Source organism: Camelus ferus, chromosome 10 (assembly GCF_009834535.1).
Source record: "Camelus ferus isolate YT-003-E chromosome 10, BCGSAC_Cfer_1.0, whole genome shotgun sequence".
NCBI lineage: Eukaryota > Metazoa > Chordata > Mammalia > Artiodactyla > Camelidae > Camelus > Camelus ferus.
Genome location: NC_045705.1, coordinates 18,780,144 through 18,799,868, shown reverse-complemented (window position 1 = coordinate 18,799,868; position 19,725 = coordinate 18,780,144). Strand labels below are relative to the sequence as shown.

At 33.8% G+C, this 19,725-nt stretch overlaps 1 protein-coding gene across 1 annotated transcript in view; it reads left to right on the top strand.

The window, feature by feature from the left end:
* Nucleotides 1-19,725, top strand: part of DCDC1 (doublecortin domain containing 1) — a 381,196-nt gene that overhangs the window by 211,683 nt on the left and 149,788 nt on the right. The window contains exons 16-18 of the mRNA XM_032488403.1: nt 2,039-2,173; nt 4,740-4,858; nt 17,945-18,005. Coding sequence (XP_032344294.1) covers nt 2,039-2,173; nt 4,740-4,858; nt 17,945-18,005 — 315 coding nt within the window. The remainder of the gene's footprint in view (nt 1-2,038; nt 2,174-4,739; nt 4,859-17,944; nt 18,006-19,725) is intronic.

The following is a 19,725-nucleotide window of genomic DNA, read 5'->3' as shown; positions in this document are numbered from 1 at the left end:
CACCATATTATGTTGCACATTGTCAGAGCACTTTTCTTTTAAGAATTCCAATTTTCATAATTTTTGTCTTCCCTACCTTCCTAAACATTTGATCTAAAGCTAAGCTATCAGATTAAATTAAAAAGAAAAAAAGAAGATGAAGTCATGAAAAGAATTTAATGGCCATTGTCAGTTTTAAGTGTATTAGAGCGTCAGACTTGGCAGGATTTTTTTCTTTTTTAATAACGTGAAATGAAGCTGAGTTAGTGGGCCTGGCTCTGTCTGGTCTATGTGGAATCACTTGGGAACTATCCAGCAAAATATCTCTCGAAGAACAGCATGGTGTTAATACTGGGTGCCAACCCAAGACAGACACAAAGGACCCCTTCACTCTTCACCAATAAGCCAACTGTTAAAAGATTAAACCGTGTTGTGGAGATAACAAGAACGTAGGCACTGGCAGCAGGTGCTGTACAAAGAAGCAGTTGGCAGTACGGGTCTTCTGTCTGACTAATTCCAGTCAAAACAATCTTCTTCCCAGTTGCAGAGGAGAGTTTTGAATGTGTTGGCAACTTGGAGTTAGGAGGTTGACCAAGAGTGCTACTTTAAATGCCGAGTCCTGTGGCGGATGGATTAATAGAATATAGTTTATCATTGTTCAGAAACTGTGGGGGATTCCCCTTTAGAATCCAGTCACTACTGGCTAACTGGGGAGTACGCAGTCAAAGAGCTGTAAGTCAAATCTGCTTATGTGGTGGGATTGCTGCACTTTTAAAATTTTATTTTCATGTATAGGAGCCACATGATATTTTCTTCTCTTGAGAAGTAACTATCTTCCGTCATAGAATAATTATCAAATATATTAGTCGTATCCATTTTTTATTGCCTGATCACACATGTAAAACATTACCTTTTAAGTTATTTAATTTTTTTTTAAAGAAATCATGTGTTACTCAACAAATATCTAGTATTAGCAAAGATTTAGAATAGACTTTTTAATGTTAGAAAATAATTTAAATTGTTACCAAAGCAACATCATTTACTAAGATTAAAGCATAAATTGGCATATTCCTATAATCCTATACAAATAAATATTAGTACTTTAAAAAGTACCATGATTATTCGGGGAAAGTGATTAAGTTAGGAGATAAAGTTTATTAAATATGAAGTAGTAGAATTCTGACAGATGACTTGAACGACTGTTAATTTGACACTCAAGTCTAAGTGAGAAACACTAGAAGCTGTGCAATACCTTTATAGAAAGGTATACAGATGTAGTGTCTCCCAGTAAATCCCCTCCCGTCCATTCCCACAAACATCACTGAAGTGGCAGCTCATGTCCCCTTATTCTTATGAGATTGTATAGACTCCCAACTGTTCTCCCTGCCTTTGAGCTCTCCATTCTGCAATCCATTATGTTTACACTTGCCAGATCAACCTTTCTAAAATCTTCTGCAATCCAGTCCCTCCAGCTTGAAAGCTTGAAAGCCCTACTAACAGCTAACTCCACAGACATACATTTAACACCTTGTAAGTTTGGCCAAATTTACCTTTTGAGCCTACCAATAAATACTAAGATACACTTGATTGCCTTTGCTTGGAATACCTTTTTATTCTTCATTATTCCTGTCAAACTGTCTCCATCCTTCAAGGCCAGATGTTACCTCTTTCAAGATGCTTCACTGTTTGTTACTCCTGCAGAAATGAGCCTACCATTCTCTGTGTACTACAACACTATTTAATCATCCACATGGAGCCTAACATGAAACTGTGCGTATGTGTGTTCGCATGTGTGTTATTGCCTCTACAGTTGTAAGTTTCTGTAGAGTAGGAAAAATGTTTTATAATATCCCACACCACAGGGTCTAGGACCTTGAGCATCAGAGCTGGTGCTCAACAAATACTGAGTTGAATTTAATGGGATTGAGCACTACTATTTCAAAAGAGACCTTCTGAATCAGAAACAATGTTCTAGATTAACTTATCTTGGGTAAGTATGTTGAAGAAGGTTGACTTTCAGACTATGAGCTAAAAACACTTACTTCTTCTCATTGTATAGGTGGACCCCAATATTGTCCTTCATGCCTCTGTTTCCATCAGAAAGCAGAGTTTCTCAAGTAGTGAAGAGAGCAGTGGGAGTCAGATAGCGCCGTCGACCCTGTGGCCTGCAGCCAGTGTGTGGCTGATCACAAAGGTACCCAAGAGTGTCTGCTCTCCCTGAGTGACTTCCTGGGCTCACTGGCTCACTGTGCTGCTCCAGCTCCCGGTTCCCTCATGCACACAAGCATGCAAGTAAAAGCATATGCTGTTGGCTATTGTGCATCTATTCTCTGGTCTTCGTTTGTCTAGTGCAGAGGAGTTCCACAGATCACCATGTGAGCATTCAACTCACTTTTAGATGTCCACAGTGTATTTAAACAATGATAGAGCTTAGGTATAGTCCACAGACTCACCATTTTCATGAGATTTGTCTGAATGTCATTTGCTTCCACTTCTTAGTCTTCATTGTTGAGGTTCACAGAGCCTGGTGGATTAGTGCCATATAGTGATGCATATGGTCTTCTTAAGGACAGTTTTCAAAGAAATCCCTGAGTATGAGATGTCAACAATGCCTAACACATTTTATTCCTACATATTGACACTATTATTTTCTTATTTTATTCTTATGCTATTGTATCTGATATAAAATGAGAATATGTAATTGCCCTCCCTTTCCCTCTTACTATTGAAATATGTTTTGTAACTGTCACCAAATATTTATGTCTGGAAAGAGATGGTACACCTTGTATCTGCTCTTCTTGTGTCTCCATTTGCCCCTTCCCTGTAGTCTATTTTTACTTCTTAGTACTTCCTTGGGTGCAGAGTCACCCAGGCAAGTTTGCTGCTACTTATTTTAGGGGATAGGAGAGGTTGAAACTATTTTCTCAAATGAATTTTTGGATTGTCTTTATTATGTTTGCTTCTCTGAGAGTTAAAAACAAAAATATAGACACAGAGGTACTGAGAGATATTATTCATTTCATAGACCAAGGCAGAATGAGGTTAGATGAGATATTTCTTAAATCTGCTTCCAACCTGGAGTCTTTCTTAACTATTAGCCCTTTTTAAGTTGTATTTTATTTCTGACTTGATAATAATATCAGCCATTTTGTTAAACATCTACTGTATGTTTTTTTAAATTTTTTTTAATTGAGTTATAGTCATTTTAGAATGTTGTGTCAAATTCCAGTAACATCTATATGTTAAGCATCTTATGCACATTGGCTCAGTCTTATAAAAGCTGTGCAGGTTTTCATTATACAGCTGAAAAAAGTGAGAGTAGGAAGTGGTAGAGGAAAGATTCTTGGTCTGTCTGACTTCAAAACTTAAGGCTTTTCACTGTAATATAAAATACTGCTCAGTATCTGACCAATCTGTGAGCATAATGGAAATGTTTTAGTTTCAGCACTGCCACTGAACACCTGTGTGACCTCAGGTAACTCACATACCATATCTAGTCCTTAGTCTTCAATCTGCAAAGAGTTGGACCTGATGATATGGAAAGGTATTTCCCAGATCTCATATTCTGTAATTCCATGCTGTTTCTAGAATTCCATGATATCGAAAAAAACCTGTACCTGTCTAAGATTTCCTCGAAATAATTGAAATGTTTGCTGTAAAGAGTATGATCAGAATTAGAATCCCTGGTGTGACCTTGAGAAAGTTACTTAGTTGCACTGAACCACAGTTTTCTTATATATAAAATGAAGTTAGTGGTACCTGTCTTGCAAAGTCGAGATTAAATGAGAAAGCAAGTGTGAAATTCAAGCATTCTATCTGTTATATAGAAAATGCTTTATAAATAGTGATTCTTTTTTCTCATCCTAAACAGTTCCCTTTCTGTATAGGCAGCATATTCAAATGAGGATTCCATTCAGTGCTTATTAGAGCCCCAAAATTTTTTAAAAATACTTTTCCTAAGTCATTGTATAGTTCTTTCCCATGGGAAATAAAACAAAAACATGGGAAATAAAAATTACATGTTGAAAGGAAAACAATTTTGAAAATCTTTTAAGATTGAAAGTTCTCTCCCTTTTTTCAAATTAAAATTTCCTACCTATTAAGACAAAGAATTTCATATCCCATAAGTCCTCAATATGTGTAAATAAATTCCTTAGTGGTTGTCACTTATTTGAAGTGTTGTGTTGATTCACTAAGTAAGAAAACTGTTAAATGGCCATTCAAACAATATTCTCAATCAATTTCCTTACCAGATAATTCTAACATTTAAAACAAAAGCATTTCACAAACCACCCTGAAATGTTTAACCATGGTATTTAGACCCAGAGTAAAACTTTAAATTGGTACAAAGGTTAAGGATTTGTTTCAGTCTTTTCAGTTCACTGCACTTTTTTTTCCTATGCATACATATTTCAAGTAAGCTCTGTAGTTATAACTATAACAAGTGACACGTGATAGACCCCAAATCACTGCGCTGTGAAAATGCACAGAAAAAAAGGACAAATGAAGATATCAAGGTCTGTTTCATTTTGCGCTGAACTGTAAAATGTCACCCTTGTCGGACAGAAGATCACTGATTGTGAGCAGGGCTCGCTGGCTGCTAAGTTGTGGGTAGTGTTTCACTTTCAGCAACTGTTAATATCCAGGTTTATCCAGGCATAATGACCTCACTATTTGTGACACATTGTTGAATTTTCTGGTTCTTTTAACTTATTTAGACCTTTCTCCCCCCCCCACCCCCCAACCTCATTCACTGGAAGACTGGAATGATCCTGAGCCGAGCAATAACTCAGGGCTGCCTTGCTGTTGGTCATCCAATCAGAGTCAAGGCCACTGAAGGAACATCATTAGAAGGATATAAACTAATCCTAAAGAAAAGGTAATGTCTATGAGCTACTAATCTCAAAGCAAGAAATGTTAGTTTCAAGATTCCTGAGCAGTCAGATCATGGTGCCACCTGGCTTAAATGGAATATTCATTAGGTGTTTAAGTTTGTGTTCAAAATATCAATATTAATTTTTCTAATCTAAAATAAGTTTGGTGGCATTTCCTAGATATTTTTAAAAGTGAAAAATTGGGCTTCAGTATGTATCTGCATTATAGACAAGCTGCTGCTTTCCTGTATAATTATTGGAGCTAATTTCTTTATATCCATTTTGGTTGTTAACTAAAATTTTAATGTTCTGTGTGTTTTCCTAACCTTTTCTCCATCTTCTGAATATGAAAGATGGAACTGTGAGACAAAAATCAAGGAGACAAAAAGTTGCTGGCTTGTAAGGCACCAAAAGTATCATTTTTTTTGTTTGTTTCTGACTTGGAAAGATAAAATTAAAAATGAGAAATACATTTAGAAGGAAAAATTAGCAATAAGGAAAAATATTATTTATAGTCATCTGGAAATATTGTTTCCTAGATGCTTTCTTTTTTCTTCTTCATTTGTCTTTTGATTTCACCTAGTATTGACAAAAACAAGTACTATTGTACTTCAAGACTTAGAAGCTATTAGCCAACTACTTCTGACTGGATAGGAAGTCAGGATGTGCTTAGGGCTGAAACCAGAACTAGGGCACTTGGGCAGCAGAGAACCTGGCCCAGCCACAAATACAGAGGGGACATCTTCTCTAACATGCAAAGCAGACTGTATAACAGGTATTAGAATATTAAATAAAGGTTAAGAATGTGATCTACAGAATCAAATTTCCAAGTGTAAATCCTAGCTGTAACTCTTACTCTAACAACTACAAAAACTTCTGAATTAGACACTATTTTAATTTCTTTATATTGCATTGTCACATTTAATCTTAACAATAGCCTGATAAGGTAGGTGTGATTACTATCATTACAGATGAGGAAATTGGAATACAGAGAAGTTAATCACTTACTCAATGTCATATCTACTGAGTGATAGGGGAGGAATGCAAAATCAAGCAACCATAATCTATAACCCACTCTTAGCCACAAAACTACATGGTCTGTAGGTCAAAATGCAGTCAAAAAATTGCCAATGAGTGCCAGGTACTTCAGGGAATGAGTAGGGTACATTGATTGAGAAACCCAGGCAGAAGGGAGAGGGAGACAGTAGCTTGCTTATTGCACACACTAGCCAGTGCTAGTAGGGTCCTAAACACGTAGTTCCCAGGGAGAGGCAGACAAACCCAAAGCAAGTCCCAGTTTGATGTGATGCTGTATGTAGAGGGGATAACAAGATTTCTGGGGCAGAATCAGTGCTATAAATTGGAAACATACCAAGAATCAACTTATAATAAAGACAAAGGCAAACCATGGGTCATGGGGCCAGAGATGGTTCAGCTCACTTAGTACAGGGTTATAATAAAGAGAAAAACTAATCAATTGTCACTGACCCAGAAGTGACACAAATTAAAGAATTAACATGCAGGATGCTAAAACAATTGTTACAATTACATTCTGTATATTCAACAAGCTAGAGAAGGTTGGACATGTTGAATAGAGACATAGAAGATATGAAAAGACTCAAATCAAATTTCTATAAATGAAAATTGCAATGTATGACACGTTAAATATAGTGAATGTGACTAATGGCAGATTAGACATTATGGAAGAAAATATTAGTGAACCTAAAGAGATAACAATGGAAACTATTCACAGTGAAAGCCAGAGAGAAAAAAATATTGAAAAAAAAGGAACAGAGCATCAGTGAGATGTGACAAACTTCATGTGGCCCAATCGCTGAGTAATTAGAATCTAAAGGAAAGAAGCAGGAAACAGAAAAATATTGGAAGAAATTATGTCTGAAAAATTTCCAAAATTTGTGAAAACTATAACCTGCAGATCCAAGAAGTTCAACAAATTGCAAGCACAAGAAACATGAAGAAGAAAATCCAAGGAAAATCATGATAAATTGCTTAAAATTAGTGATAAAGAGAAGATCTTAAAAGTAGCCAAAGAGAAAAGACATACTTATTAGATACAAGAGGAGCAGAGATTTGACTGACAGCAGATTTCTTGTTGACAACAGTAAGAATGGGAAGACAGTGAAAGATTGTTAGTTCTTAGATGTCTGAAGAAATCTTTAAAAACTAAAATAAAAAAAAAACAACCTGTCAATATAGAATTCCTTTCCCAATGAAAAGATTTTTAAGATATAAAGGCAAAATAAAGACTTCAGATATTATTCACAAACTGAAAGAATTTATCACCAGCAAACCTGCCAAACAATGTCTAAGGAAGCTCTTCAAGCAGAAGAAAAATGGTACCGGGGGGACATGAAGGGCACTGGGGATAATAACTACATAGGTAATATGAAGACCTCATTTCTTATTATTGAAGTCTCTTTAAAATATATTTTATTGTTTAAAGCAAAAAAAAAATGTATTATGGAGGTAAAAACATGGAGACATAAAATATATGAAGCCAACAATAAGAGAGAAATGTGAAAAAGGTTTTTATACTGTATGTGTCAAATGATATGATATCAACTGAAAGTAGACGGATAAGTTAAAGATGTTTGTGATAGACGTTGAAGCTAAAATAATACAACAAAGAGTTACGGCTAACAAGCCAAAATTAGATAAAATGAAATAATAAAAAAATAATGCAAAAGAAAACAGATAAATATGGAACAGGGAGCAAAGAACAGATAGGACAAAGAGGAAATAAATAACAAGATGGTAGATTTAGATCCATTGTATCAATAATTGCATTAAATATAAATAATATAAATAGCCCGTTTAAAACTCAGGCATTGTCAGATTAGATTAAAAAAGCAAGATCCATCTAAATGCTAACTTACAAAAAAACCCACTTTGAATATAAAACCACAAATGGGTTAAAAGTAAATGCATGAAAAATGTATGCAGTGATAAAACTAACCCATAGAAAGCTAGAATGGCTAAATTAATATCAGACAAAGTAGAGTTCAATGCAAAGAATATTACCAGGGACAAAGAGGGTCATTTCATAATGATTAAGGGATTAATTCATCAAGAAGACTTAACAACATTTGTTCACCTCATAGCACAGCTTCAAAAAATGAAGTGGAAGCTAAGAGAACTGCAGTGAGAAAGAGAAGAATCTACAACTGTAGTCAGCAATAGAATATCCTATTTCAATAATTAATAGAACAAGTGGGAAAAATCTGTAAGGATATAGAAAACTAGAACAACACTATCGAACAGCTTGACCTAATGGATATTTATAGAAGAATACACCCAAAACAATGAAGACACATCCATTTGAAGTGAACAGTATATTAAACAGCATAGACAGTATTCTAGCTATAAAACAAGTCTCATACATTTAACAGAACTTAAATGTTATAAACATTTTCTCTGGCCATAATGGAGTTAAATTGGAAATCAATAGCATATAGATTTCTGGAAAATGCCCAAATATTTGGGCATAAGTAACACATTTCTAACCCATGGAACAAAGAAGATATCAAAATGGAAATTAGCAAGTTTTTTGGACTGAATGAAAAGGAAAACACACATGTTAAAAATTGAGGGATGCTACTAAAAAAGTCCTTAGAAGGAAATTTATATAAATACCTATCTAAGAAAAGAAGAAAGGTATCAAATCAGTGACCTCAGTTTCCATTTTAAGATAGAGTAAGAAGAATATATTAAACTCAAAAGTAATCAGAAGACAGAAAATAGTAAAAGTCAGAGTGGAAATCAATGGAATAGAAAACAGAGAAATGGAAAACAAATCAATGAAACCAAAAGCTAGTTTTTTGAAAAGATCAAATAAACTGATAAGCCTCTAGCCAGACTGTTCAGGAAATAAGGAAAAGGACACACACTACCAGTATCAGGGATGAGAGAGGTGATATCACACAGTTAATAAAGGGGTGATAGGGAATATTTTGAACAAAGATGTGCCAATAAATTTGCCAACTAAGATGATAAAGACCAGTTCTTTAAAGGGTACAAACTACTAATGTCTACCCAGGAAGAAATAGGTAACCTGAATAGTCTTATCTCTTAATGAAATTAAATTTTTAGTTCAAAACCTTCCCACAAAGAAAACCTCAGGCCCAGATGGTTTCACTAGTTTCAGTGGGGGAATTCTACCAAACATTTTAGAAAAAAATAATAATAATACCAATTCTATATATTCTCATTGAGAAACAGAAGAGGGAACACTTTTCAACCCATTCTATGAGGCCAGAATTATTCTGTTAATAAAAACTAACCAAAGACATTACAGGGAAAGAAAATCATAGACTAATGTCCCCTATGAACATAAATGAAAAAATTCTTGAAATTTTAACAAATTAAATACAATAATGTATAAAAAAGGTAATATATCATGACCAAGTAGGGTTTATCCTGGAAAAGTAAAGTTGGTTTAACATTTGAAAATCAATCAGTGTAAGTCACCATATTGGTAGATTGAAAAGGAAAAATCATGAACATCAAATTGATATAGAGAAAAGCATTTAACAAAAGTCAGCATCCTTTCCTAATGAAAACTTTCAGAAAGCTGAATAGAAGGGAACTTTGTTAATATGACAAAGGGCATCTATGAAAATCCTCCAGCAAATACCATACTTAATGATGAAAGATGAAATGCTTCTTCCTAAGATTAGGAGCAAGACAAGATGGTCCACTATTACCAGTCAGCATTGTATGGAAACCTTCAGTCAATGTAAGAAAAGGAAAAGAAATAAAAGACATCTAGATATGAATTGAAGAAGTGAAACTGTCTTTATTATCAGATGACATGGTTGTCTATATAGAAAATTCTATGAAACCTAGAAAAATTTTTAGAACTAATAAATGAGTTTAGCAAGTTTGAGGGCTTGAGATCAACATACATATTGGTTGAATTCCTATATGCTAGCAACAAACAAATTTAGAAATTAGAAATTTTAAGCATCATTTACAATAACATCAAAAATATGGCATACTTAAATATAAATCAGATAAAATATGCACAAAACTTGTGCACTGAAAATTACAAAACATTGCTGAGTGAAATTAAAGAAGACCTAAAGAGTTGCAAGGATGTACTGCATTCATGGATTGAAAGACCCCATATTGTTTTGGTGTTCATCCTCAAATTGATCTTTAAATTTAATGCAGTTTCAATCAAAATTCCAGCAAATTTCTTTTATAAAAGTTATCAAGCTGATTTTAAAATCAATACAGAAACGCAAAAGACCTAAATAGGGAAAACAATTTTGAAAAGGAAAAACAAAGTTACCCGACTTCAAGACATTATAGAACTACAATAATGAAATGGCATGCCATTGGCATCAAAGTAGACAATTAGATCGATAGAACAGAATAGAGCATCCAGAAACAGATCTACATATATATGGTAAATTGATTTTTGATGAAATTGCAAGAGAAATTCAGTAGGGAAAGGATTTTTGTAACAAATGGTGATGAAACAATTGGATATCCATATGCAAAAAAATGAACTTTGATCCATACCTCATACTGTAAACAATAATTAACTCAAAGTGAATCACAGACTTAAATGTAAAACCTAAAACTGTAAATATTTTAGATGAAAACATAGAAGAAAATGTTCATGATCTTGTATTTAGTCAAACTTTCTTGGATATGACACCAAAACGTGATCTACAAAAATATAAATTGATAAACTGGACTTCATTAAAATTAAGGATTTCTACCCTTTGAAAGACATTGTTAAGAGAATGACAAGACAAGCTACACATAAGGAGAAAATAATTTTGATTAACACATATTTTCAAAATACAATTCAAGAAAACAGGCAGATAAATGATTTGGACAAATACTATAATAGGGAAGATATACTGTTGGCATATGAAAAGATGATAATCATTCGGGGAAGGGAAAATAAACCTAAAATGAAGTACTACTGTGTATGTAGTAGAAGATCCAGTGTTTGAAAGACCAACCATACCAAATGCTGGTGAGGATGTGGAACAACTGGAACTGTCACAGTTGGTATGTAGTTTCTACATAGTTGGTAAAATATAAAATGGTTCAGTAACTTTGGAAAACAACTGGTACTTTCCTAAAATATACACATATATATGTATACATGTACAGGTATATACATGTTTCAGGTATAAACATGTGTCTGCCTTATTGCCCAGCCACTCCTAGAAATTTGTTCAAGGGAAATGAAAGCATATGATCTTACAAAGACTCGTACATGAATGTTTATAGCAGCTTTATTTCTAAAACCAAGAGTGAAAACAGGAAACAACTCAAATGTCCATCTGTAGTGACTAGATAAATAAATTCTGGTGTATCTATGTGATAAAATATTACTCAGCAATAAAAAGGAGCTAACTCTTGAAACATGCAGCAATATAGATGAATCTCAAAACAATTATATTGTGGGAAAGGAATAAAATCATAAAGGGTATGTAATTGTTTGATTTATTTATATAAAACTTTGAAAGTGCTAACTAATCTAGGAAGAAATCAGTGTTTGCCTGGAGATAGGAAGATGGGGAGGAACAGGAAGCCATGATTACAAAGGGGTACACGGAAAATTTGGGGGTGATTTTGGGAGCTGATGGATATGGATGTATGCTCATTATCTTGATTGTTGTGTTGCTTCAACATGTATATACAAATTTCAAAACTTAGCAGATTTTACACTTCGAATATGTCTGTCAATTGTATAATATTTCATATGATATGTCAGTTATTTCTCAATAAAGCTCTTTTTATAAAGTACCAAAAAAGAAAAGCTAAGAAAAATACAAAAATTCAAAATGTTGTGTAAGGAATGACTAAGTGGTTACTTTAGAGGGATAAGATGAGGGAAGACCACATCATTGTGATCAGTGGTCTAGATCAAAATGGCAGGTGTTTGGGAAGGTAGGTTATATATAGCTTGATGAATATGCTCTTCATGCCCAAGGCTCTCCCTGGGCTCACTGGATATTGATCTGGTTACTTCTTACTCTGTCCCAGATTGTGATGGAATTGGGTGAGACTAAAACCACAAACTCAATATCCTTGTTGTCTATAGAGAAGAGAGCTTGGGAAAGGAAAAAGATGATAATTAAAAAACCCCAAAAACCTGAAATGAGTTTAACCTGAAAAATCTCTATTTACAATAAACTATTTGGTTTAATTTAGGACGGAGAGAGCAAAGAAGAGAAGGAGAAAGTTAGGATGGGCCAAAAAAAAGGAGGATCCCTATGCAAATGAGGTTTATTTGCCTTTGTATTAATCCAGTGTGTCTTTATCTGAGAAACTAAATCTATTGCAAGGTGGAGGCAGAATAAAAGAAAATTTGGAAGACTAGAGGTTTTTATTAATTGTGAAGCTGCATTTTGTTTTTTAGAAAGCAGTAAGGACCAGGATTTTTAGAGCTTACCTCACCTCTGGGTATATACTTGCAAATATGTTTATCTTTTCCAGAGCATTTTAAGTGCTTATGTGACTTATATTTTAAGAATACAACCATATTTCATTATATAACAATAAATATTCTCATGTGACAGCAAGTTCTAGAGACAAATTTTTTTCTCTTCACCTAAGTAGTATAATGTAATTTTAACAAAAGCTATGAACTGAGACATTGCCTTTTATATACTAAAAATAATAGAACTAGCACTTAACGTAGCAACCTGACAACTCACAAAGAATATTGTAAACATATCATGCCTCATTAGTTCAGTTCTATCTCACTTGGTGTCATTTATCTTATCCAGTATAGCAAATGCTTGCACATATTTGTCTTTTTAAGATTTTCTTCTGTGATGTGTATCTGACCATGAGTGGATAAAAGACAAACAACGATTTCATTATCAGTTGATCTGGAATCAGAAAAAATTACAAAAATCATAAACCTCAAAATCAAAGATGCTTCTTTCTAAAAGATATTTAGGACATCAATTGGACAAACCAATTGAAACAAAGTTTGGTTTTTTTTTAGGCTATATTTAATCTTGATTTTGCTTTATTTGTAAGGAATGTGGATTATAGGATCTGGCGTTTAGTGTTAAATTCATTAATTAAAGCAATGCACACGCAAATCCATCTACACACAGAGGCTAGATTAGGAAGACTAAAAACTAAGGATCCCTAGATTTTGTTTGATGTGAGCATTATTTTAATATTTTTAATTAGTTGTGAGCTTATAGAAATAAGGAGATTTCACGCAAAAAAATCACATATTACTGGCCTTGAAGATATCAGAACAATGGGCAACACTGGACTTTCATTCTCTCATGACAGCAATAGTGAAGGAACAGATTCCCCTTTTAGATGGGATGTATACCCTCCAGTTTGCTATATTCTCCACCATTCCCAATAGCAGCCCTCACACTAGCTCTAGCCTGCTTCACTTATTTCTGTTACCTGTCTGGTAATCTTTAGTATCTTCCTTATTTCAATGTTAATCTTTCAGTTATGGTTTTATCTTTCTTCTAAAGTCTTAACTAGAAATTAAACGATAACTGGCCAACCTTAATCTAGACTAGGTTGAACTAACACTGCTTTAAGGACACTATAAAATACAACCAATAAGTGTAACTGTGTAATGCTAGGTACCAAGACGGAAAGACAGATAAGTAAACAGCACATCACCAGGTAATCAGAGAGATTGAAAATTATCTCTTTGGCCAAGTCTTGAAGTTTAGGAGGCTAAGAGTTAGATTAGAGTGACAGACTCTAGCAAGTACACAGTGTAGAAAGAACTGTTTACCATGCATTGGACTTTTAAGTAATATTAAAACATATAGATAACACTATTAGAAATGTCAACATCAAATATATAATTGTCTATGTGTAATTTCACAATGTGTGGATTGATGAATGTACCTTCTTCATCTCTGCTCTTACTATGTTAAGAACCATGGAGGGGAAATCCCTTTCCATTTTCTCTATGGATCCTACTTTTTGGTCCAGGTAGCATTGGAAGACACCAGAGCCATTTGAAGCTGCCAGGGAAAATATATTTGCAGTTGTGAAGTATCGTGACAGTCTTCCTTAGTTAACTGGGAAACAATAGCATTAGCCTGTGAAATTTCCCGCAATCTGAATTGTGGGGATGTGCTGCCTTCTTGCTCATACCGTCTGATAAATAGAATATTTCAAAGAGAAAAATATGTGTACACACACACACGTTTTCTAGATTTCCAATAGGAATACTATAATGTACATGCATGCTCATTGGGATTATATGATCAAGCTTCCCAGGTAGTTTCCTCACCTGTACGCTGGGAGTGACTAAATGATCTTGAAAGTCATACGCTGTCAGAGAAGGAAGGATTCTAAAGAGCATGTACTCCAAACCCCTTTTTAAAGGTATAGTAGTAGTTTTGGTAGTGGTGGTGGTGGTGGTTGTGATGATGATGATAATGATAAAAATATTACTATAAGAAATTCCAACACCACTATTGAGTTATAGTCAGTTTACAATGTTCTGTCAATTTCCAGTGTAGAGTACAATTTTTCAGTTATACATAAACATACATAGATTCATTGTCACATTCTTTTTCACTGTGAGCTACCACAAGATCTTGTATATATTTCCCTGTGCTATACAGTATAACCTTGTTTATCTATTCTGCATATGCCTATCAGCATCTACTCAATAAAAAGAAATGTAAAAAAAAAAAAGAAATTCCAATGCCACTAGAGACCAAGTGATCTACAGAAGGTCATGTATCTAGTTAATGTCAGATCCAGGGCCAGGACTTATGTCTTTCAACCTTACTTTGGCACATGCCATGATCTTGATGACTTTGATTCTGGGTAGAATACTGCTTCTTCATTTTTTGCTCCTCTCACTATTGTTATTGTTGTTTTTTTAATTTTTGTTTTTGTTTCTTTCTAAAAAATTTTTTAGCTTGGCACTTGTTGACCAAGAAGAAGAAATTCTATGACATCATTCTCTTATTCGGTCCCATATGAGCATCATTGCATATTGAATCTAAATTTGATTTCTTTACATATAAAATGTCTTGAAAACTAAACAGATGCCCTTTTGTTTGTAGAAATTTTATTTTTTAAAGAAGTTATTATACACTAGAATATCTTCTCATCCTGCACCACAATTGAGACTTGTTTTTTATAGCTTCAGTAAAATTAAAAGGTAACACTTAAGATTATATATATATAGACTCCCAGTTGGGAATATTACTAATGAGCTTACAGGGCTTATAAATGATATAAAACTACATGTTGTTAGTAAAATTTCTTAGGAAAGTATATGCTTGAACAGAACTGAAACTGTGTTAAAATTTTAGAAGTGCTAGGATATATGTATTTCTTTCAGAATTGTTTCTTACTTTGTTAACCAAGGTATAATTTATGTTCTTTAGCTATCTCTAAGAAGATCTTTTAAATCCCCTATACTGTAATATATTAAATTAAGAATTTTTTCAGGGTAGCCTTATTATTAACTTTTAGAGTGATAACATTGTGTCATTTTATTTACATTTCTTTTTTAAATTGAAGTGTAGCTGATTTGCAATGTTGTGTTAGTTTCAGATATACAGCATAGTGATTCATTTTTCTTTTTGCAGATTACATTTCTATTTTTATTCAAATATCTTTAGTCTCCTATCATATGCTTGGCACTGTGCTCAGCTTTAAGGATACATGTGATCGCTTTCCTAACACCATTGCCAATCTGGTGGACATCTCCCCTGTTATGTTAATTTGGGGGAAAACGTGCTACAAATTCTGAAATTCAAAACTGAAATTGATGTAATTTATTTTTGTCTAATCACATTCATCCTCAAGCTAACACCGTAATCCAATTAAAAGACAAAATACTTAATTTTATAGATTTTGGTGGTTAGCATCACTATCTTATGAATTGCAGCTGTCTTACTCTTTGAAAAATTATCGTTTTCCATTTTATTTATTTTGAAGAAATAGGCTTGTAATAATTTGTTCAATAGGAGGAATTGCCTGTAAGCAAAAAGGTGAGCTGAGTTATACCCCTTACATATTAAAATCATCTGAATTTTATCACAACCCAGCACAATTCCAACAAAGCATTACAGCAATCAGTCTTTATTGTTATTATTTTAAAAAGGAGTATAGATATAAGCTTGGGATTGACAGCCTTAAAGACCAGTAGTAATGTGGTTTTTGTTATATCTTCATTCAGTAGTTGAAATATGACTTTTTTAGTAGTACCTCAGGAGAATTTGCAATAGTATGAAACTGTTCAGAGTTTATTTTAGCGCAATTGTATAGAAATATTTATGTTCAAATCAGTGTTTTAAGTCACTAAGAGAATATGTCAAATTATATTCAGTGAGACTAAATGTTGATTTCGTTTTTAATCTTCAAGTTATACAATATAATTTGTGTTATAGTTTCCAATCTAATTAAGAAGATGTTGAGCTGAAAGTCAGACACTCTGGGTTCTAGTACCTACTTGGATATTACCTAGCAGTGTGATTTTGACTCTCTCTCTGAATCTCATTTTATTCATTTCATAAAGTGGGGACTAGACCAGGATAGGCCCTCAGTTCCCTTCAAATTCTCAGTCTGTGTGTTGTTGTCTTGGATAATGAATATTATTATTATTATATTAATTTTAGTTCTAATCCTAAGTCAAAAATTTTTAAAGCTTCTCTTTTCCTTTATTAAATACAAAATAAAAAGACCTCTAGAAAGACTATCTCCTTCAGTACCCCCTTCACCCCTCCCAGTGCTGAAATTCAGCAACAATTACATTCGTCTGAAGCCTGAGAATGAAATTCTTAGTTTAGGGATCAGTTAGAGCTTGAAAGATGTTTCATAAACAATTTTGCATAAATATTAGAACTCTTCATATGTTTTCACATCTCTGCTTTCCTCTTCTCCATTCTAATTTCATTTTAATACTGTCATGTTCTTCTTTACCCAAATTTGACATTTAAGACAACCTTGCCTATTCTCTCTAACCCCTACCCCATTTATTTAATCACCAAATCAGTTCTCCTTTTATAATATTTTAAGTACATGGTCCTTCCTACCGCCATCCCCCCCCTCACCCGCTCTCATCACTCTAGTTCAAGTGTTTTCCAAAGTCTAGGCCATAGACCACACATATCCAAATTCCCCAGAGTTCTCATGATTGCAATCACTTGCAATATCTGTTAATGTAGATTTCTGGGGGTCCAGACCTTCAGAATCAAAATCTCTGAGAATAGGGGCCTGGTGACCTACATTATTATTAAGTGCTCATCCCAACATGCCCAAGAATTTTTCACATTTTCTTGTACAGACTGAATGTAGGCGAAAGGCTAATGTGCAATGAACCAGTTTTGGACAGCTGTCTTTCCAAGTTCTGCCCAGATCATACAACCCCTTGCTTTAGAATAGAGCATTACCTGTCTGACACCTCTCATTCTCAACTATTGAGACTTCTGTCAAAACTCAGAGGCAGTAAGAAAAGTTTGCTTAACATCCCACTACACTTGACTAATTCATTTGTCCTATCTCTGTAAAGTTTCTAAATATTAATGAATACATGATTAGTTAATTTAGGCATGATTAGCCTCATTACATTTTAGTTTTTCTTTCTTATTCAGACTTAGCTCAGAAAATCTGATATTCCTTAATGAAATTTTCTGGTTGTTTCAGAAACAGGTGCCTGAGGTTCCTAATTTTTCGTGGTGTCTTTTTCTTTCCCATCCTCTTAATCCCTTATACTTAAGACTCCTTTCTGTCTCACAGATGATTATTTTGGAGGGCAGAAATTTCTATAATGTTTTTATTGATTCTATTTATTCTCTAAAATTCTTAATTACTGTTGCCATTCGTAATACACATACATGCACACATACACACACTCACACACCCCAAAGAAATTGATTGGGTACCAAAGAAATTGATTGTCTTAAGAAGGGCTTTAGCTGTTGAGGTAGCAGTGATGGCAGTAGAATGGTAGGATCCTTGGTAGCGTCTGTGCAGTCGCCCTGCCAGGCCATGTGGAAAATGTTCCTTTTATTTGAAACCTACAAAATGTTTCATTGTGGAGAAAAGTCGTCAATCTTTAAATTACATTTTCATTACAGACATAAAGAAGATGATTCTCAGAAGTGGGTGTTTGGAACTGACGGCTGCATTTATTCTAAGGTAAGGACTTTAAAAGCCACGGCTTTTGTTCCTAACTTTTTCTATTTCCAGATTCTTATAAAATGTACTGTCTTTTGTTGAGAACAATAAATGCTTTTTCTGCACAAATGATTTCACTCTGCCTAGAAGTTTAGAATGTAACTCAGTTTAACTCAACAGTGTCCTCTGAGGTTTTGCTTGACTTAAAACAAATTTTCCAAAGCCAAATACAATTCTCTCCAATCCATTGGTATGATACAACTTAGCATTTTAGACTGCCAGTTTTCTTTCTTTCTTCTAATTTTAAAATTAATTTATTATTTTTTAAACTTATATTTAAATACATTGACTATAATTTATAATTTATTGACTGTAATTGACATATAGCACTGTGTAAGCTCAAGGCATACAACGTGTTGATTTGTTATATTAATATATTGCAATACAGTTACCCCGACCTCCCAGCCCCTAGTAACCACCAATTTTCTGTCTCTATGAGTTCTGCTTTTTTAGATTCCACATGTAAGTAATACCATACAGTATTTGTCTTTCTTTGTCTGACTTATCTCACTTAGCATAATGCCCTTCAGGGCAAAATTTCCTTTTTTCTTTAACAATATTCCATTGTTGTGTATGTATGTAAGTATATACATATAATCACATTTTTTTTTCTGATAGGCCATAAATGGTATTTTGTTTTCCTTTCAGTTTTATTAAGTTATAGTTGACATATAGCAGTGTATAAGTTTAAGGTGTACAACATACTGGTTTGATTTATATACATCATGAAATGACTATCCCAATAAGTTTAGTGAATATCCATCATCTCACATAGATACAAAAAAAAGAAAAAATTTTTTTCCTTGTGATTAGAAATTTCAGGATCCACTCTCTTAACAAGTTTCATATATAAGAAACATTAGTGTTAATTATATTTATCATATTGTACATTACATCCCTAGTACTCATTTACCATATAACTGGAAGTGTGTACCTTTTGGCTACCTTCATTTGATTCTCCCTTCCCTCACCCGCCACTTCTGGTAACCACAACTCCAGTCTTTTTTTCTGAATTTGTTTGTTTTTGAAGTTTAATGCACTAACCCTACGTTAATTCCTGATGCAGAACATACTTATTCAATATTTTTATACAAAATAATCACCACGATAAGTCTAGTTACCATCTGTCACCATGCAGAGATATTATTATTGACTATATTCCCCACACTGTACATTTCATACCCATAACTCATTTATTTTATAACTGGAAGTTTGTACCTCTTCCTCATCTACTTCACTCATTCTCCCACTCCCCTCCCCTCGGCAAATGCTTGTTTGTTCTCTGTATCTATGACTCTGTTTCTTTTTGTTATGCTTGTTCATTTGTTTTGTTTTATAGGTAACATATATAAGTGAAATCATATGGTATTTGACTTTCTCTGTATGAATTATTTCACTTAGCATAATATTCTCTATGTACATCCATGTTGTCACAAAGGGCAAGATTTCCTTCTTTTTATGGGTGAGTAATTTTACTCTGTGTGTGTGTGTGTGTGTATGTGTGTGTATACCACATCTTTATCCATTTGTCTGTCTGTTGATGGACACTTAGATTGCTTCCATACCTTGGCTATTGTGAATAATGCTGCTGTGAGCATAGGGATACATATATCTTTTTGAATTAGTGGTTTTGTTTTCTTTGGAAAAATACCTGGAAGTGAATTCCCAGATCATATGGTAG